This window comes from Equus caballus, chromosome 25 (genome assembly GCF_041296265.1).
Source record: "Equus caballus isolate H_3958 breed thoroughbred chromosome 25, TB-T2T, whole genome shotgun sequence".
Lineage (NCBI taxonomy): Eukaryota > Metazoa > Chordata > Mammalia > Perissodactyla > Equidae > Equus > Equus caballus.
The window spans coordinates 13184975-13206055 of NC_091708.1; the positions used below are offsets into that span (position 1 = coordinate 13184975).

Consider the following 21081-nt stretch of genomic DNA (forward strand, 5'->3'; position numbering starts at 1 on the left):
CCCCCACTCCGATTGGCTGGCGTGAGCGAGGCGGGGCGCGGAGATTGGCTGCGCGGCGGCGGCGGGCTGACGTGGCGGGCGGGCGTGTGGGCCCCGCCGGGCTCCGCAGCGAACCGCCCCGAGGCGGCGGCGGCCGGACGAGGCGGGCGGTGCGGTGCCGGAGCGCGAGCCGCCACGATGCCGCTGGAGCTGGAGCTGTGTCCCGGGCGCTGGGTGGGCGGGCAGCACCCGTGCTTCATCATTGCCGAGATCGGCCAGAACCACCAGGGCGACCTGGACGTGGCCAAGCGCATGATCCGCACGGCCAAGGTGAGCGGAGAGCTGGAAGGGAGAGGGGCGCGGGCGGGGCCGCGGGGCGCCGGGCCCACCTGCCTCGGCCCGGCCGGGTTTGCGTCAGGCCTGGCGTCCCGCTCGCCAGGCCCGTTTCTGAATCTTTGGAATCTCTGCTTCGTCCCTCGGCCGCCCTCCTGCACTGCTGCGTTTCTGCACTTGCTTCCTAACCCCATCCTTCTCGCTCCCTTCTTTCTGAAACACAGATTTAATCAGGTCCTACCCTTGCTTGACACCTTCAGTGGCTCCCCACTGCCCGTGGGTACAGTCATAACGTTTTAACGTAGCCTTCGAGACCTTGATGACCTGGTCCCTTCCTGCCTATCATTTTTCATCTCTTACTTTCGTGTAGTGACGTTGAATTACTTCCAGGGAGTTCTGGAAGTTCTGGAAGTTGCTGTGGTCTGCCTTACTTGCCATTCCTTACCTGTTTGGAATATGAAATGGTTAAAATGCCGGGACTTTGGGACTCCTGACTCCACCACTTACCAGCCGTGTGTGCGTGGGCTAGTTACGCTGCGTGTCCTTATTTGAAAACTGGGCTTGATAGTAATAGCACTTACCTCGGAGTTGTAAGGATCAAATGAGATGACTCGTGTACAGCTCTTAGCATAGCACTCGGCAGTTAGGACTCAATAAATGCTAGCTTTGGTGATATGATGTTTATGAATATTCGTGCTCCCTCTCCTCTTGGTAGATTTCTACTCCTTTTCAGGTCCCCTTGGATGCTTTCTCCAACCCCTTCCCCCAGACGTAGGACTCCTACCATTGTCCCCAGTGCACTGCATTGGAGTTGTTTAAGCTTCGCGCGCTCTGTTAGACTGAGCCTCCTGAAGGGGGGCTGTCATGTTCTTCATTCTGACCCCAGACCCCAGTATAAGGTCTGCACTGTGATTCCTTGGTTTAGAGAGAGTTCACTCACTGTTTCCTTTCCAGTGCTCTTCCCTGGATTTCATCATTCCTGATTGGGTTTATCTTGCTCTTTCAGGACTAACTCTGCTTTTATGGAAACCTACTGGATCAAGAGTAACTGTTGCTAACATTTTTGGGTGCTTACTCTATGAGATGCTGGGCTGAGTGCCCTAAGTGCGCCTTCTCATTTATTCTCACACCGCCACAGTGGGGTAGATGCTGTTGGTGTCATTTTAAAGGCTTAAGGAGAATGTGTGCCTTGTGCTAGGGCACACAGCTGGTGAAGAATGGATTTCAGAGCCTTGCTTCTGGCCCCTGGACTCCAGCTTGTGTACTGTAATGTAACGTTGTTTTTGCGTGGGAAATTCCTGCTCGGAATTTAGGAAACAACCTGTTTTTCTGAGGCGTGACCTCTGAATGCTGCAGTTGTAAAAATACCCAGATGTTAGAGCTGTGAAAACAAAGTTCTAGTTTTTTTCTCTTTCTTTTAATTGTGAAGGCTAGTTCTCCAGGGGGAGGAGAATGGAAGGGTTGAGGTGTGCTTAGTAGGAAGAGCACTGGACTGAGTCAAGATAACCTTTACCAGCTGACTAGTCTTGGGCGGGTGACTTTTCCTCGCTAGGCTTCAGTTTTACTTGTCTTACAATATGTATGCGTTTTTGTTTTTAAATGTGAAGCAGTGGAATTTTTTGAAATCCTTATATTTAGGATTTTTTTTGTCATAGTTGCCAAATGAAGTCACGTTTGCAGGTGTGTTACCCAGAGTGTGTTAGGCAGAAGCTGATTGCTCATACAACAAATATTTGCAATATTAAAAGTTGAGTTCAATTATTTTTATCTTATTATAATTACATGATATATATATATAAACTATAAATATATTAGAATTAGAGACTTGCTAATTGAATATACTTTAAACTTTCAAATTTTGATGCAAATTGCACATCACCCCTTGGCTCATCCTGCAGTTTGGCTTGTTTTTTGACAACAGAGAAGCCAGAAAACCTTGAACAAAGAAACCATCGGCATTAGAGTAAAACAGGGACAGTGATTGTGTTTTCTGAACCTAGAGTTCACCATAGCATTAATCTCATAAAGAAATCACTCGTTTTTAGGAAAGAAGCTGTTCTCCTCCCAGACAGCTCCTGTCATGTGGGCTGTAGGAGGCCTTGGTCTGACCTCTGCCGTTTCCCTTTTACCATCTTCCTGTAAAGGGAAGGTTTGTCCAGATGGAGACAAGCTTTTTGACTTCTTGAGGATAAGTCTGCTTCCTGAGATAGAAGTGAGAAGCACAGGGAGCCAGAAGCAACAGTCTGTGAAGACCACCTCATGAGCTTGCCGGGGCCTGAGTGCTACACCGGGGCCCAGGGTCTAGTTGTGGGCCAGGACACACATGTCCACAGCCTTTAGGAAAGTGATCTGGCTGGCCCTGCCAGCGACTCACTGTGCCACTTTGGTCAGGTCACTCTGGGCCTTGGGATCTTCATCTAGACAGTGAGCACTCTGTCTCCCAAGGTCACTGTCAGTTCTGATATTCTTTGAACTTCTTTCAAGCCTCAAGTCCTGACCAGGCCCTCTTGTGATTTTTCCAAGAGTGAGAACAGCGCTCTTGGCACAGACATCTTTGGAGCCAGGGGGTTTTAACAGCACGAATACCTCTGTGTCTAAAGACTTTAGAGGGTTTTCCTTAATCTTTCTATTGAGTGGTTTTTAAGAACAATTTTGAGAGATTGGAGGCTGACTGGCAATAGAACCATAGCTTTTATAGTCACACAACCCCGCTTTATACTGTAACTTTGTTCAGTAAGGCTGGGGCATTTCTAAGTTTTCTTTGTTTGCTTTTTGCCCCGGAACCTCTTGTTCAAATGAGATGCCATACAGAAAAGCACAAGTGCAAATCGGCTAAAAGCAGAGCTGTTCCTTTGTTTCCCGCCCCTATAAGGGGTGCCTTAGAGCAGGTACAGGTCTTGGAGCTAGCCCACTCAGCTGTTTGCACAGATGGAGAATCTGAGTCTGATCCCAAACCTCCTAATCTCAAATCGTGTGCCCCACGCACGGTAAGCCAGTCACTGAGACGCTGGTTCTTGGAGGCTCAGTCGAACCGGCCGAAATGAGAAGGTGGGAGCATAGGTTCTTTCAAATCTGCCTCAATGAAAGAAGAAAGCCGGGGGTCTTTATAGAGCTAAGGGGCTTGAGAGGAGGGGTTTTGACTAAACCAACGGGAAGTCCGTGTTTCTTCTACTCCAGATAAGCCCTTGGGCAGCCAGATGTCTGGCTGTCTGCAGCAGCTGGGAGCTGGTTGTCTGGTGGTCGTAACTTCCTTGAAGGCATTCTTTTTTCTCTGCAAAACAAGCTCATAAATCCATGTGACCCTTGAGTCATCCATCAGGTTAAACAAGAAAACAGCAAACTAACAAATTTATGCTGCTGGGTGTGTTGACTTCTTTTCATCTGTGTGTGTCTTGGGACAAGGTTGAAGGGTAACCGTGTTCTCATTGAATGTTTACAGTAACCCTCGGGAGCCAGCTTCGGGTCCAGAGACAGGAGGTGACTTATCCAGGTGTGAGGGTCAGAGTTAAGCCAGAATCTGACTTTCTCTTCTAAATTCTGGTCCAGTGCTCATTTTACTATCCTCTGTTGAGTTACATAACTTAAAATCTTCCTTAATGGTTTGATTAATTTTTAATATCACAGTGCAAAACTAAGCCAAAAAAGCCCTTTTTTTCCTTTGTATTTAAGAGGGAAAAACAGAAGGAAACCCCTATCCCCACCCTCTTCTTCTTTTGAGACTTTCTTGCTTCTCCTCTTCCTCTTCTTTGGGGTTCTCAGCGCCTGTCAGTTGACGTTATTTTTAAAGATAAGGATGTCGTAGCACTTGCCCCAGTGTGTCCCTCCCCTCTGAGAATCCACGGCGGGTCACTGAAAGGAGCCCTAATGTGTGTTGCAGGAGTGTGGGGCTGACTGTGCCAAGTTCCAGAAGAGTGAGCTGGAGTACAAGTTCAATCGGAAGGCCTTGGCGAGGCCGTACACGTCGAAGCATTCCTGGGGGCGGACTTACGGGGAGCACAAGCGCCACCTGGAGTTCAGCCACGACCAGTACAAGGAGCTGCAGAGCTACGCCCAGGAGGTTGGCATCTTCTTCACCGCCTCTGGCATGGATGAGGTGAGCCCTCAGCTGCTCGGACATTTGCCACTTTAGCAGACCCAGGGGACAGCAGGTGGCCTGGCGACTTTTGGCTTAGAGCCAGCTCCAGCTCTTGCTCCCTTGAAACTTTTTTGTGCTTTCTAGACCCAGAGTTCCCCAGAGCATTAACGGGATAGATGCCCAGCCAAAGGGGAGGCCACGCGGAGGGAGAAGAGGCCTAGTGAGAGCTTGTGGGAAGAGTACCATAGCTTTCAAAACAAGTTGCCTCTGGGAGTAGGGGGCAGCCACACTGGAATCTCAGAGTCCCTCAAGTCTGTGGGAGACCCCTTTGGGGCCAGTTCCCCCACCCACCAGTGGGAAGTGTGCTAGGATACAAGCATACAGGAAACTTCAGTTCTGACGGGAGCCCGCCCCCAGCTGAGTGGCCTTGGCTGACTTGGGTGGGGTGGCATTGGCGTCACCTAGAAGGGAGTGGCACCAAGGATGGCATGCCAACATCCTGGAAGAGTCCAGCGGGAGCCAGGTCTCGGGTCCCATCTGCTCTGTGGCCCCCCTCCTGAGATTCCTTTATGTCCTCTTTTTTCAAAAGTAAAAAATTTTAATGGTAAAAATAATATCACAGAAAGTTTAGAAAACAGGAAAAGGGGAACAAACCAGACCCATAATCTCTGTATGGCACCTCTTTTAATATATTTCCTCCTGAGGTCTTTTTATATGCATCTTTTATTGCCTGGTTGTTATATTTGTGAATATTTAGTTCCTTGCTCGCATTTCCCACTAAAATTTCTAGCATGAGCTTTCACCCACACCTTGTGCTTAAAGCTTTCCTTTCGATGTAGTCTTTCTTCTCAGGATTTATAATGTACCTAACCGTTTCTCTACTTTTGGACATGAAGGTTACTTTTAGTTTTTTGTGCCTGCAGAAATGGACTATTAGGTGAAACCTAAGGACGTTTTTATGGCTCTTGAAACACTTGGGGTTTTTTTAGTCAACCACAATGTTTGAAGCTGACCCCAGTCTCTTTTGGCCTCTGACCCTTTGTGCCACTGTTCCAACCCTAAAATACGTCTGTAAATTGAGTCAAAAGAAACTAATTCTGGCCTAGGCCATTTGTAGTTTAAAGAAGGGGCGAGGCAGAGGCAGAGACTCTGGGCCCCTGGGAAGCATCACAGGTCCGGGCTTCAGGTCTGTAGCCCTGAGTCCTTCCTTCCTTCACAGCCTTTGTGAGCATGGCATTCTTCAGATCAGCTGTGCATGGAAAATCACAATTTCCTCCTTTTGAATTATGCGTTACAGTTCACAGAGTGCCTTCACATACAGTAATATATCTTGTCCCTACTATGCCCATTTTACAGCTGAAGAAATGGAGGCTCAGAAGGGCTGGGGAATTTGTACAATGTCACACAGCTAGGTGGTGGGTCTCGAAGGCACATCTTATGCCTGGTGCAGTGTGCATTCTGTGGTCTCCTCGGTTGCAGCCTGGCCACAGTCCGGGTGTGTGTGTCTCCCCAGAGCTCCGCAGAGCCTTTGGGCTTCCCGCCCTGTTCTTAACCCTCAATATTTGTGGCCGGAGAGTCTCTGGGCTCAAGAGCTGCCCTGGGAACAAGGGGACAGATTTTTTAGGAAAAGCTACCTAAAGAGATTGCATAGAGGGCCAGCCCCAGTGGCCTGGTGGTTAAGTTCAGCATCCTCTGCTTCAGCAGCCCAGGTTTGGTTCCTGGGTGTGGACTTACATTGCTCTGTTAGCAGCCATGCTGTAGAGGTGTCCGTCATACTAAAAGAGAGCAAGATTGGCACAGATGTTAGCTTAGGGCGAATCTTCCTCAGGAAAGAAAAAAGATTGCATGGAGATATTGCTAGTCTTCAAGTAAAGAAAATGGGTCCAGGGTCCAGGGCCTCACTCTGCATCCAGTCCCGCATCTGAGACCAGGATTTGCCTGAAGTCAGTATGAACTGGTGACACGTCAGCCTCCATTTCAGAAAGGAGAGGGTAAGTCATATATGTGTCAACGAAAGAACTGATGGTAAGACTTTTCAGAGACAGAACTGTGCTCCTCACAGTGTGGGAGAGTTTCTGAGATTGTATTTGGTGTCTCTAAAGAAATAGGATATATTTTTTTTTTTTTTGGAGGAAGATTAGCCCTGAGCTAACTGCTGCCAATCCTCCTCTTTTCTCTGAGGTAGACTGGCCCTGAGCTAACATCCGTGCCCAACTTCCTCTACTTTATATGTGGGACGCCTGCCACAGCATGGCTTTTGCCAAGCGGTGCCATGTCCGCACCCGGAATCCGAACCGGCGAACCCCGGGCCACCAAGAAGCAAAACGTGCAAACTTAACTGCTGCGCCACCAGGCCGGCCCCGAAATAGGATTGTTTTTAACAGACAAATCAGAATGTTTTGCCTCTGGTTAAATATCATTCTTTCAAAGTGCTGCTCACTTGGAGGACAGCAGGATGGAATTCAAGCTCTTGGCCTAGGAGCCAAGCTCCCTGGAACTGGGCATTTTTCTGATCCCAGCTTAAATAAATAGTGCTTCCTCAGAATTTTGCCTGTGCCTCTGCTTGGTGCAGGCCCCTCCCTTATGTTCTCCACTCTGTAATTACCTGTTACCTGTCCCTCCTCCCTGCCACAGCATCCCCAGTGCCTGGCATGTAGGCTGGGAGATGCTCGTTGAATGAGTAAATGAATGAAAGAGCCAAAGCCAAGAGAGGATTAGTGGCTTTTTTCAGATCCTTAAAGGGTCTGTCAATCAAAAAGGTTAGGGAGGAAAGAAAGTGGGCTTTGGGATCTGAAAGACTTAGGTGTTGTTTCTGGTTCTGCCAGTAACTAGCTGAGTGATCAAGAATAAGCATCCTTAACATTTCTGGAGCGTTTTGATGTATCAAGTTCTGTACTGGGTATTTTAAAGGTATCAGCTCATTGACCCCTCTTAACACCCCTTGAGATAGGACAGTTATTATCCCCATTTTCTAAATGAGGAGACTGAAACGCAGAGAGGGTGTCAGTAGCAGCTCTCAGCAGAGGCTGATGCCAACCCAGGCGGGCTCCAGAGCCTGCTGTCCTGACCACACCCTTCTTGCATCTCTCTGTTTCCTTGTAGGTGAAGGGCAAGGGGGGGAATTAAAAATACCCACATTCGGGCTCGTCCTGTGGAGCTGGTGGGACCACATGTGTAAAGCACACTTCTCCGGCAGGACCATTTCCGTGTGTTCCCGCTGTTAACCTGGATCCTGGCCCGGGGTCGGCCTGCAATATGAGCTTAGGAAATACCTTGGTGGAAGGAAGGTCATACCCAGGAAATGACACGTGTTTTCAGTCCGTGCTTGTTTCACATCCCGTGGGGCCAGAGCTTTTTGGGATTGCTCTTTGGCAACTGCCTGTAGGACTCAACACATTCCATTTTAGAACATTTTTATCACTCCAAAAGGGAAAACTGTACCCATTACTCATTCCTCAGTCCCCCCAATTCTCCCCGCCCTAGGCAACCTCTAGTCTACTTTCCGTCTCTATAGATTTGCCTATTCCAGATATTGCACATAAATAATCAGACGATCCGTGGTCCTCTGTGTCTGGCTTCTTTCACGTCGCATCATGTGTTCAAGGTTCATCTGTGTTTTAGCATGGATCAGTACTAATTTCCTTTTATTGCTGAATAATACTCAATTTTATGGATATACTACATTTTATTTATCTGTATGTCAGTTGATGGACATTGGGATTTTTTCCACTTTGGGGCCAGTATGAATAATGCTTCTGTAAACATTGATGTCCTGGTTTTGAATGCACATGTTTTCCTCTTTCTTGGATGTATATACAGTAACTCTCTGTTTAACTTTTTTGAGGAACTGCCAGTCTGTTTTCCAAAGCCTCGCCCTGTTGCATTCCCGCCAGCAGTATATGAGAGTTCCAGTTTCTCCACATCCTCACTGACGTTTGCTATTATCTGTCTTTCTGATTCTCAACGTCCTAGTGGGTGTGAAGTGGTGTCTCATTGTGGTTTTGATTTGCATGTATTTGATAGCTAATGGTGTTGAGCATCTTTTCCTGTGCTTATAGGCCATGGTACATCTTTGGAGGAATGTCTGTTCAGACCCTTTGCCAGTTTTTTAATTGGGTTGTTTTTATATATTGTAGATACAGGTCCCTGATCAGATACATGATTTGCAAAACTGTTTCCCATTCTGAGAGTTATCTTTTCACTTTCTTGATGGTGTTCTTTGAAGTACAGATATTTAATTTTGGTGATGTCAAATTTATCTGTCTTGTCTTTTATGCTTGTCTATTCTCGTGATTTAAAAATTTTCAGTTTTGGGGCCAGCCAGGTGGTGCAGTAGTTAAGTGTGCATGTTCCGCTTTGGTGGCCTGGGGTTTGCGGGTTCAGATCCCGGGTGCGGACATGGCACGGCTTGGCACACCATGCTGTGGTAGGCGTCCCACATATAAAGTAGAGGAAGATGGGCATGGATGTGAGCTCAGGACCAGTCTTCCTCAGCAAAAAGAGGAGGATTGGAAGTAGATGTTAGCTCAGGGCTAATCTTCCTCAAAAAAAAAAAATTTCTCAGTTTTAAACCACAATAAGATAGCACTACACAACTATCAGCATGGCTAAAATAAAATGTGGCAAGGACACCAAATTGTGTAGAGAAAATGGATCACTCATACATTGCGGGTGGGAATGTAGAACGGTTCACTCACTCTAGAAAATAATATGGCAGTTTCTTGTTTTTTTAAGCAAGTTTATTGAGATAGAATTCACATACTATAAAATTCACCCACTTAAAGTGTACTGGTAATTTCTTATAAAACTAGATGTGCTTATTATGTGGCCCGCCAGTTGTCATTTGGTAATTTATCCCAAAAGACCTGTCCACGAACGTCTGTAACAACTTTATTTATAGTAGCCCCAAACTAGAACCCCCCGAACATTCTTAAGCAGGTGAATGGTCAGACAAGCTATAGCACATCCATAGCATGGAATGCCACTCAGCAGTAAAAGGAGTGAATGCGGACACTACGACAGCTGGGCTGGATCTCGGGGATACCATGCCGAGTGAAAAAGCCAGTCTCAGAAGGTTGCATACCTTATGGTTCTGTTTATATAACATTCTTGAAATAACAGAATTATCGGGGTGGAGAACAGGTTAACGGTTTCAGGGGTTAGCTGGATGTGGCCACACAGGGGTCACATGAGGGAGCCTTGTATTGATGGCATGATTCTCTCTTGGGACTGTGGTGGTGGTTGCATGAGTCTGTGCACGCCGTAAAATTGCGTAGAATTAAATATATGCACACTCAAATGAGTACATGTGAAATGGTGAAATCTGAATAAGGTCAGTGGACTCTCGATGTCCCTCTCCCAGTTGTGATATTGCAGTAAGGTTTTGTAAGATGTTACCATTGGGGTGAACTGGGTGAAGGGTACTTAGGATCTCTCTATATTATTTCTTACAGCTGCATGTGAAGCTATAAAATTATCTCAAAATGAAAAGTTTAAAGTAAAAAATAAATCCTGTTTTAATTTTAATCCAGTAAATATGAATAGATAAAACTTACATGAACACAGCTCTGTAGAGGCCCCAGTAATTTTTAAAGGTGTAAAGACCAAAACATTCGGGACCCCATGAATGGTGCACACATGGGCTGAATGGTGGAACCCCCCCTGCTGAATGGTTCACCCCCTGCTGAATGGTGCAGCCCCCTGCTGAATAGTGTACCCCCCTGTTGAATGGTGCACATGCGGCTGTATGGTTCACACCCCTGCTGAATGTTTCACCCCCTCTGCTGAATGGTGTACCCCCCAGCTGAATGGTGCATGTCCCGGCTGTATGGTGTACTCCCTGCTGAATGTTGCACCCCCTCTGTTGAATGGTGCACCCCCCTGCTGAATGCTGCACGCCCCGGCTGTATGGTGCACACCTGTACTTGCTGTGGTACTTACTTTGGCTGTATGGTTGTGTGGTTAAGTGCATGGACTCCAGGGTCAGATTTTGAGTTTGAATATGGTTCTGCCTGTCTTTCCAGGTGTGTCCGTGTGGAGGTTATTTGACCTCTCTGTGCTTCCGTTGCTTTAGCCGTGAAGTGGGTTAGGAGCTGAACTGTCTCATGGGGTCGCTGTGAGGGTTAAATGTGGTCATTCCTATGAAGCATAGCACACAGCTGGTGCCAGCAAACGTTAGTTACAGTCGCAGGGAGCATCCTGGGCTGAGGGTCGGTGGGCCTGCCCTGCCCTGCTTGAGCTCAGCGTCAGCTTGGCAGACCCTTCCCTGCTCTGGGCCTCTGCCTCCTTTTGTGTGTGAACAGGCTGCGGTGGAGGGCTCTCCCAGCCCTGACATCTGAGTCAGCACAGGGCCGGAGGGGACGACCTGAGGTGGCTTGCACCCGGGATGAGGATTTCCCTCTCAGTCTGTGTGTCCAGGCGCCTGAGCACCGGCATGTGGACTCTGAGAGAGAGGCGGCTTGGGAAAGGCTCCTTCAGGCCCGTCGCTCCAGGCGGCTTCGAGGCGAGCAGCAGGAGCCGTTGAAGATGGAGGAGCCTGGTGGTGGCAGCCAGTCGGGCGCCCTCGGCCTGGGCCCTTGCGGCCCCCGGAAGCCCCTGGGCGGGTGTACGGAGCACTCGCTCCGCGGCCTTACTCGACGTCTGGTCCTGGCGCGACACTTACCCTGTGGCTTGGGCTCACTCTGAGCCTCGGGTGCCCCGTCTAGAAAAACGGGCTTGTGCAGATGCCCATCCCCGGGGCTCGGTGAGGCCCCATGAGGCAGGCCTGGGGGTGCAGGGCAGCTGTCCTTCCTTGGAGCGCTGGGGCTGTCTGCTTCGCGCATCGGGCAGGGAGGCATCTGTGTCCCAGGAACGCCGTCTCTTCCCACCTGGTCCCCTGACCCCCTGGGCACAGGCACTGGGGGAAAGGCATTCTTAAAGAGTCTTTTTTTTTTTAATTTAAAGATAATTGGCTTTATTGAATGTTTCATGAATTGGGCAGCATCCCGTCTAGCAAATAGAAGGGAGCTCCTTTTTTAAATTTTATTGTAAAGCTTCTTAAGAGTCTGGTCAAGTTCACCTACCTGCCAGCTGCCAGGACCCTTGTGGCGGTTTCCTAAGTGGCCACTAGGTGGGGCCAGTTCCCCGGGAGGGCTGTGAAATAAGACGCGCCTTTGCCGTCCAGCAGGAATTTGCCTCTGTCTCCTCGTTTGAAGATTGTGGTGATTCCAGCCTCCGTGGTTAGCTTCTGTGAGGGGTTCGTCTGCACGCGGCCCCTCGCTGCCCCTGCTGGTCTGCACGGCTCCCGAGCCGCCTCACCCGGCTGCTCCACCCGTGGGGGCTCCTGCATCGGGAGCCGCCCTGGCTCTTCTGTGGAGGAGAGCTTAGCAAGGGCTCTCCCTCTTTTTTTTTTTCCTAAGATTTTATTTTTTCCTTTTTCTCCCCAAAGCCCCCCGGTACACAGTTGTGTATTTTTAGTTGTGGGTCCTTCTAGTTGTAGCATGTGGGATGTCGCCTGAGGAGCAGTGCCGTGTCCTCGCCCAGGATCCGAACTGGTGAAACCCTGGGCCGCCGAAGCGGAGCACACGAACTTAACCACTCGCCCACGGGGCAGCCCCAGGGCTTTCTCTCTTAGAATAGAAAACTTTCCGTCTACCAGAGAGGGTGCGAGGGTGGGAAGTTAGACTTTGTTCAGTAAATATATTAAAAACGAATGCTTGTCATTTCCAGCTTCAGCCTGGTTAACAGTGTGAGAGACACGCAAATGGGAGAGAGTGAGATAGAAAAATATGGAAGGGGGGCTGGCCCCGTGGCATACTGGTTAAGTTCGGGGTGCTCCATTTGGCGGCCTGGAGTCGCAGGTTCAGATCCCAGGTGCTGACCTAACACAACTCATCTGCCATGCTGTGGCAGCATCCCACATACGAAACAGAGGAAGATTGGCACAGATGTTAGCTCAGGGCTAACCTTCCTCAGCAAAAAAAAAAAAGGAAACATATGGAAGGGAGAAGAGGGGTGAGGAAGAAATGGAGCAGAGGGGAGGAGGCCGCCGGAACCACAGCAGAGGTGGCCTAGCACACTATGGGGGGAGTGGGGCTCGGCCATACTGGAGGGTGTCTCTTGGATCCAGGGGTTGCGATCTGCCTGTGAACTGTTCCCTGGCTGGCTAAACCCTCTGTGTGGCTCTCCAGCAGCCCCCCACCTGCACACTGTTGGAGGGTTTACCTGTGAGGAGCGGTGTTCTCTGAGTGCGGCCACAGTGGGCGCGGCTCCTTACCTGCTGCGTGGAAGCTCAGGCAGCAGTGTAGCCCGCTTACAGAGCCTGCTGGCAGAATGCCCTCCTCGTGCTGTTCCTTACCGCTCCCTGCCCTTTGCATTTTCAGGCATGGTGACCTAGCTCTTTGCTACTTGGAATGTGATTCACAGGGTGGCAGCAGCAGCATTATCCAGGAACTTTCTAGAAATGCAGGCTCTCAGGCCCCACCCTAGACTGACAGGGTCAGAATTTGTGTTTCATTTCAGCAAGCCCCTGGGAGTCACGCGCGGTGCTATGGTGTGAGAAGCGCAGGCCCAGCTCATCACATCTCCAAACTTCGCTCTGAATCCAGGCAGTATTTTAGGATGGGTCGAGCTGAGATGTTTGGAAACATTCCAGACATTGATTCTCCCCCACTTCTGATTTTCAACTTCAACTAAATAGTAATAAAAGGTAGTTTTGGGGTTCTTGTAATTTGACAGCAAACAGATTTTAACTCTTCAAACGTGTGGTCTCCTGATTCCTTCAGCAGGCGTTTGCTGACACTCACCATTTCCTGAGTCTTACTGACGCCTCCCACGTACAGAGGGCGAAGGCCCTGCAGAGGGAACCTCAAGCAGAGATGGGTCAATAAAGTGACTGTGCTTCATTTTTCCTGTGGGTGGCATGGCTTGAAGTCCCAAAGGGCTTGGGTTTGATGGGGCCTGCCAGCTGTGGATCAGTGTGTCAGGGCTGGGCTGTAAAACGCTCCTTTTCCCACTTTTGGCAAGGATTGAAATGGCCCTTTCTCCAGCTGTTTGGTCCCAGTCAAGGGGAAGGCCTTTCAGGTACGTTCACTTTCTCACTGCCTCGCTCTCTGGGTCAAGAGTAGGTCATGTGACCCTTTCGCATTTGTTCACTGGGCCCTGGACCCATGGGGGAGGAGGTCTGGCCAGGACTCTGATGCTTTTCCAGATGCTCATAGCCACACGGCCAGCAGTGTTTGTTGGGCAGATGGATGGGTGGATATGAATGAAAGAGTGTTTGGCTTTGAATGCAATGACTGATAGCAAATCTTTGCCTGCTTTCAGGTTGTTGGGAGTTCCTCTTGCTGGCTAGGAGGAGGGTTTTCTGTCTTGAGGACACTGATTTTGAACAGTGGTGAAAAAGAGCTCTCTCTTTGGTTTTTCTAGATGGCAGTTGAGTTTCTGCATGAACTGAATGTTCCGTTTTTCAAAGTTGGATCTGGGGACACTAACAATTTTCCTTATCTGGAAAAGACAGCCAAAAAAGGTGAGTGTTGAATTTTTTCATACAATCTGAGGGAGTCCAAACCTTCATATTTTTTTAAGTAACAACCCACTAAAGGAGTCTCCTGAAGACAGACTTCTCAATCAGCAGATACTTCCACTTCTTCATGTGCTGACTTGAAAGGAAAGAAATTTAGGATAAGGCAGTTTTTATAAGAATTTTCATTTTTATTATTTACGTATTTATTTTTTTAGAGTTACTATTTTATTTTATTTTTTTTTTTTTTGAGGAAGATTAACCCTGAGCTAACTGCTGCCAATCCTCCTCTTTTCACTGAGGAAGACTGGCCCTGAGCTAACATCCATGCCCATCTTCCTCTACTTTATATGTGGGACGCCTGCCGCAGCATGGCTTGCCAACCCGTGCCATGTCCCCACCCCGGATCCGAACCGCCAAACCCCGGGCCGCCAAAGCGGAACGTGCGCACTTAACCGCTGTGCCACCAGGCTGGCCTCAAGAATTTTTTTTTAAAGATAGCCCTGAGGTAACATCTGTTGCCAATCTTCCTCTTTTTTTTTCCTCTCCCCAAGGCGCCCCAGTACATAGTTGCTATATTCTAGTTGTAGGTCCTTCTACTTCTGCTGTGTGGGGCGTCACCTCAGCTGATGAGCGGAGCTAGATCCATGCCCAGGATCCGAACCAGCGAAACCCTGGGCCACCGAAGCAGAGCACGTGAAGTTAACCCCTCAGCCATGGGGCTGGCCCCTATAAGAATTTTTTTAAATTAAAAAATCATTTTTAATTTATAAGAAAATATTTATACGAAATTAAGGATATGACTGTATATGTAAAACTTCTTAGCGGAAGCTCTGACTTGGAGGAGTATTCTGTAGGCGTATTATGATACCTAACCTCTGCACAGCACAGTTGTCAAGGGGTTGAACAGCAGGAGCGATCTCATCTGATCCTCCTGGCAGCCCAGTGACTGAAGCAGGTCGAATGGTGATGATGCTTTATGGTTACTTCGTAGACGGGGCCCTGAGACCACACGGCTCTGGCTGCACACAGACTCCTGCTCTAGAGTCTGGGGCAGTGCGCACACCACCAGGCTGCTCAGGCTCTTAATGCAATGAGGCGCTCATCTTTGTCGAGGAGCGTGAAATTCTTCTGCCTCCTTAATTCAGTTCACTTTGCCAAATGAGGATGTTGGGGGCGAGGGGAGTCTACGTTTCCATGGTTGAGGTCAGGAACCCGCCAAGCTCACCTCTGTTTCCCCGCCATGGCGGCCACAGTGTTTAAGAGGTGTTTGTGGGGTTCAGTGGAACGATAAGCCCAACATTTGGGGTGTGCTGGAGGGAGAGTGAGAACCCCTGGACAGAAGGTGCTGATGGTGTTGGTGCTGGGTCCCTCAGGCCGTCCGATGGTGATCTCCAGCGGGATGCAGTCAATGGACACCATGAAGCAAGTCTATCAGATTGTGAAGCCGCTCAACCCCAACTTCTGCTTCCTACAGTGCACCAGCGCATACCCCCTCCAGCCGGAGGACGTCAACCTGCGTGTCATCTCGGTGAGCAGGAGCGGGGGTTGTTGTCGGATTGGGGCATTTGCTGTGGGGAAGATGGCGCCTTTTTATAGCCAAAATTCTGACCAACCTTCATATTTGAACATCCTTTGACAGTCTTGCTGTTACAGAATCAAATTGGAACCAACTGTGGAGTTAAGGAGGCAGATACATTCTAAAGAGGGGGATTATAAATTTTCTTGAAACCAATTGTAATTTCGCCCACTATAAAATTTAATTGCCTCATAAATTTAAATGCCTCATAATTGCCTATGTGCATTTTCTTTCCCACGTGTATTGGCCATTAGAGGTCCCTCTTCTGTGACTTGCTGGCTCATATCCTTTCTTACTGCACTGTGTTTCTGTTTTTTTTGTGGTAAAATATATATAACACAAGATTTACCATTTTAACCATTTTTTTGGTGTCCACTTCGGTGGCATTAAGTACATTCATGTTGTTGGGCTACCATCACCATCATCCACCTCCAGAACTTTTCCATCTTCCCAAACTGAAACTCTGAACCCATTAAACAGGACCTCCCCGCCCCCTTCCCCCAGCCCCTGGCAGCTGCCATTCTTCCTGCCTCTGCATTTGACTGCTCCAGGTCCGCATCTAAGGGGATCACACGGTGTCTGTCTTTCGTGTCTGTCGTCTTTCACTTAGCATAATGTCTTCGGGCTTCATCCATCTTGTAGCGTGTGTCAGCATTTCATTCCTTTTTAAGGCTGAATAATGTTCCATTGTGTGTATAAACCACACCTTTTTATCCGTTCATCCATCGACGGACGTTTGGGACGGTTCCGCCTTATCGCGAACAGCGCTGATAGGAACACTGGTATGCAAATAGCTGTTTGTCTTCTTCGTACTGAGTGGTAGAAGCCCTTCTTGAAACTTCTGGCTTTTCCTGCTCTCTGTTATTTGCCAGCTCTGTTATTTTCTACCTGTAATTCTGAGTGTCCCTAAGGCTCAGACTGGTTGCAGGGATGGCCTTGAGGGAGCTTTCTCCCAGGATTTTGTCTACTCCAATTCAATCGCTTTATCGATGGTGAAGTCCAGTCCCAAAGGAAGGAGGACTGCCTTGCTGAGATCCCACAGCAGCCTGTGGCACAGCTGGGACAAAACTCTTTTGCCTCTTACTGTCTCGGGCCGTCTCATCAGTTTCTTCTGGTAGCACCTGAAACCTAACCTAATTAGAGATATCTATATACATATGTGTGTGTGTGATTGTCATACAGAGATGTTGTAGTAATATTGGTGGAATTCTAAATATACACGTGATCCTGACATGGCAGTTAAGCAGTTTTCCCTTTATGTTTTCCTTTCAGTACAGTATTCGACATTCTGGGTTTTTCCACGATAGTGCAAGCTTTTGTACATGTTGCTACATAGTCATCATGCTTAACTTAAAAAAAAATTAACCGTTTTTGAAAACTGACACTATCTTTTTAACCTAAACTTTCTGTCCCTCCCAGTTTATTCTTTTCTCCATTTCTAGCTCATCTCTAAATCATGTAATTTTTAAAATTTAAACATGATTTTTAAGAATACTCAAACAGCTCTAAAACTATAACATGTATAGCCAGCAGCCTCTGTCATCCCACCCCACAGAGATTACCAGAATCAACACTTAGGACATGTGACTCCAGGTACTGTCCTTGCTTTGCTCTCTCTGTGTGGGTTGGTCACCTTCCCCTCGCGCCCCGGGTGCGCTCCTGTCCTCTCTCTGGACACTGGCACGTGGTGTGGTGGGGTTCAATCCCCAGCCCCCCATTACAGCAGTTTGCACTCCTGACCCAGAGATCTGCACTCCCTCATCCATCACGCACCCTCACGCCTGGTTTTCAAGGCCTTTGCCACCCAAGTCCTTATCTTTTATTAAACCCCCTCTGGGTCTTTCTGCTGTACTTAGGCTCTCTGGTCACCCTCACTGACACGCCTCGCTCAACTTAGAATGTCTTCTGTTGCGTTCAGTGAATTGTAGATAACAGGTTGCTCACTTGTGCAGCTTCTGCCGAGGGAGCGTCATGCGGTTGGGCTGTGTATGTTATTGATGGTGCTCGTCACAGAGCACGCTTGCTTCCAGCAGCTCAGGTTAATGAAGTGTGCCGGCGCCTTCTGAATGAGTTCAGCATTCGCTTAGGGTTTCCTTGTCATTCTGGTGACTCGCACCATGTGAAACATTCTTGCAATGCTTTCTTGATAATGTAGCCATTATTTTTTGAGCATTTACAGGGTGCCACATGCTTTTCACGTGCTTCCAGCAGCCCTTGAGGGTACGGTTCCTGTCCCTGTGAGGAGAGGCTCAGAGAGCCTCAGTACCTTACTGTAGCTGCAGAGGCAGCAGCTAAATGGGACTCCAACCCAGTTCTGCCTGATTCTGGAATGTGTGCATGAAGCACCACAATATTTAGCCTTTTTTCTTTTCCTCTTTTAAAGGAATATCAGAAGCTCTTTCCTGACATTCCCATAGGGTATTCTGGGCATGAAACAGGCATAGCGATCTCTGTGGCCGCGGTGGCTCTGGGCGCCAAGGTGTTGGAGCGTCACATAACTTTGGACAAGACCTGGAAGGGGAGCGACCACTCGGCCTCGCTGGAGCCTGGAGAGCTGGCCGAGCTGGTGCGGTCCGTGCGCCTAGTGGAAAGAGCCCTGGGCTCCCCGACCAAGCAGCTGCTGCCCTGTGAGATGGCCTGCAACGAGAAGGTGGGTTCCACCCGCCCTGTTGGGCCCCACTGTTCCAAGGTGCTGCAGTTGGGCTTACCTGCCAGGAAGAGTCAGTACCAGCCCTGCCTGAGCCCAGGCCGATGGGACGATGAAGGATTGTCACTCCAACCCTGAGTCTCCCTGGGCTCCTGTTATTAGCGAGAGGAACATGTCGCTCAGGAACTTCAGCAGTTTCTCCAGCTGCCTTGGATCACGTCAGAGTTTCCGGCTGAGTCTCTGAAGCCTGTGGCCCCCACTGCTCTAGATTCCAGGAGACGTGGGGGCGGGGGTGGTGTCTGGGGCCTCGTGAGGCACTCGGCTAGGTCAGGTCTGGGGTCCCTTGGAGTAGGTAAGCCTTGGGAAACATGCAGACAGAGGGTCTGTGAGGCAGTAAGAGAAGGGCCTGTGGTAGGTCGAGGCGTCCCTCAGCTGGGGAGGCACTGGGTGGACGGGGGCAGGGGCCGTCCCAGGGGCTTGGTGGGACATGATGTAAATACTCCATCAGGAGCAGTTTGAGCTGTGTAGCATTGACCTCCAGACGGAGGGGATCTGAGGCCAAGGATCCTGCTTGGCACACTGACCCTCTGGGGCTCTTGGAAGCTGCAGCCTGGACCTGTCTTGGCCTCTGAGTCATGGAGTGGGCGTCCTGGGGCTCCAGGAGTGCAGACACTCCTGATCTGCTGCGGGCTGTCTGGGTCAAGGCAGAGGTTGAACAGCAGGCACGTGTGGGGAATGTGGTCATCTTTATTCTAGTGAGGTCTGCTTGCTTCCCTCAAATTAAGGATGCATATACACTGGGAAATTAAGATAATAGTAAAAAGAAACAAACTACTTTATAGAGGTACGTAGAGTAAGAGCATAGATCGTTTGTTTAACAGCACCTGTGGACGAGACATGGAAACGCTGGTCCTGAGCTCAGGGGCCCTGAGGCCCCTCTCCGGTCCTCTGAATAGCACTAATGCTCTCTGTCTTGGGAGCCCTCCACCTTCCTATTTTGCCAAACAGGTGGCAGTAAGGTTTGTGTCCCTTGAGAGCAGTGGGCCAGGAGTTAGGAATCCTAGGTTCTCATCCCAGCTCCTTGCAACCTTGGCCAAGTCACCCCTCCTCTGGGCCTCAGTTTCCCCAAGTTTAAAATGAGATATTGAACTAGATGACAAAAGTAATCATAATTTTATCGGGAGCATCTATGTTTAGATCGATTACATATATTATTACTAATCCTTATAGTCGTCTGACTCTATATTTCTGCGGGGCCGGCACTGAGTCTTAATTCTCTTCACAGCTGGGCAAGTCTGTGGTGGCCAAAGTGAAAATTCCAGAAGGCACCATTCTGACGCTGGACATGCTCACCGTGAAGGTGGGTGAGCCCAAAGGCTACCCTCCTGAAGACATCTTTAGTCTTGTGGGCAAGAAGGTCCTGGTCACTGTTGAAGAAGACGACACCATCCTGGAAGAATCGGTGGAAAATCATGGCAAAAAAGTCAAGTCTTAAAAAATAAAGTGCTGTTCTCTGAATTCTGGGTGCCTTCTGGTACTGTTGGGAGCGTCGGGGTGACGAGGGGCTGGGGTGCTGGTCTCCAGAGACCTGGCTTTCATCTGCTCCCCAAGACACAGACACTTGGGCCAGGCCCATAGGAGGGGTGCAGAGAGCACATGCGACATCTCTGCTTCAGCCGGGCCGGCCGGAGGGGAGGAGCTCAGAAGCAGGTCGTCACCCTCCAGGGGCTGGGTGGGTGCAAGAGGGACGAGTACGGGCCGGCTGGGTCCTTTTCTGTAGGCCTTCATTCTTCCTGCCCGCAAAGCCAACCCAAGTGACCTGAAATCTCCCCTCCTTCCAGACCTCCAGCTGCCCTCCCCACTGCCCTCATGCCCTGCCCACCCTGGCACTCTGTGTCCAGTTACTCAGCAGAAGAGAAGGGATCAAAGGGTCTTACAGGTGGAGAAGTGCCCAGAGCACTCCTGTCCCTGAGCAGAGAGGGAAGTGGCCTTCATTCCTTCTTCCAGCAAACACGGAGGGCTGCCGTGCCGGGCCCTGTTCTAGGTCCCAAGCATACAGCAGGGCACAGCCCACATCACTTCCTCGTGGAGCTCCCATTCAGGTGGGGACAGGTGAGCACGGTGAGCAGATGGCAGCGTGTTAGAAGGTGATGTGTGTGATGGGGGAACAGGCACGTGAGGGAGACACAGAGACACAGTGCCGGGCTTAGTGTCTCTGTAGCTTGTGGCGACTTTTAAACATGGTGATGACGCTGAAAGCCGCCCTTCCTTAATCATGGTGAAATTACAAACCCCACTAACAGACGCGCGTCTCTGCTCCGCCGCCTTGAACAGCAGCATGAACCCTCCGCAGAGACTCCACTGAGTCTCTTCAAATGCATGCGTGATCCTTTTGAAGTTTCTTTACTTCTGAGTTCAGGCCCTCCCTCACCTGCGGATCCCACAGTTTCGGGAAAGGCGCTCATGTGTGGGGTGGGGCGGGATGGGAATCCTGGGTTGTATTCGTGTGAGAGAGAACCAGTAAGGCTGATGGGCTAAAACTGAAGTCTGATTGTATCCATTTCCGGCTGGTATTTACTCCCTTTTATTTCTCCCTATAAACAGATCCTGAGCAGACAATGAAAATTTCCAATTCTGTGGCCATGCTGATTCTACAACAGCAGAGAAGTGGCATTTAAGCAAACATCTGAGACTTCCTAACAAGAGACCTAGGATGCTGGTGGGGGGCGTGGGTCCGGAGCAGGGAGGGCCTGCCTGGCTCTAGCTGGGAGTGAGCAGGCAGTGGTTTCAACAGGCAGGCCGGCAGTTGCATCCAGGTCCTGTCAGACTAGGTGTTAGAAGGGCCCAGTCTGCTCTGGAATGTCCCTCAGAGGGCAGGGATCAGTGAGGCGCAGAGTTGGAAGAGCCACTGAGGTCACAAGTCTTAACCTGTGCCTTTTGTGTAGAGGACTGTGTGATGTGTTGGAGAG

The 21081-nt window shown here is 49.5% G+C and overlaps 1 protein-coding gene across 1 annotated transcript; it reads left to right on the plus strand.

Annotated features, from left to right (window-relative positions):
* Positions 1-28: 28 nt before the first annotated feature.
* On the plus strand, positions 29-19630 carry NANS (N-acetylneuraminate synthase). The gene is made up of 6 exons (XM_023629725.2): positions 29-309; positions 4190-4405; positions 13793-13892; positions 15263-15417; positions 17849-18115; positions 19398-19630. Exons 1-6 carry the CDS (start codon positions 178-180, stop codon positions 19605-19607), a joined length of 1080 nt encoding a protein of 359 aa, XP_023485493.1. The 5' UTR covers positions 29-177; the 3' UTR covers positions 19608-19630.
* The last annotated feature ends 1451 nt before the right edge of the window (positions 19631-21081 follow it).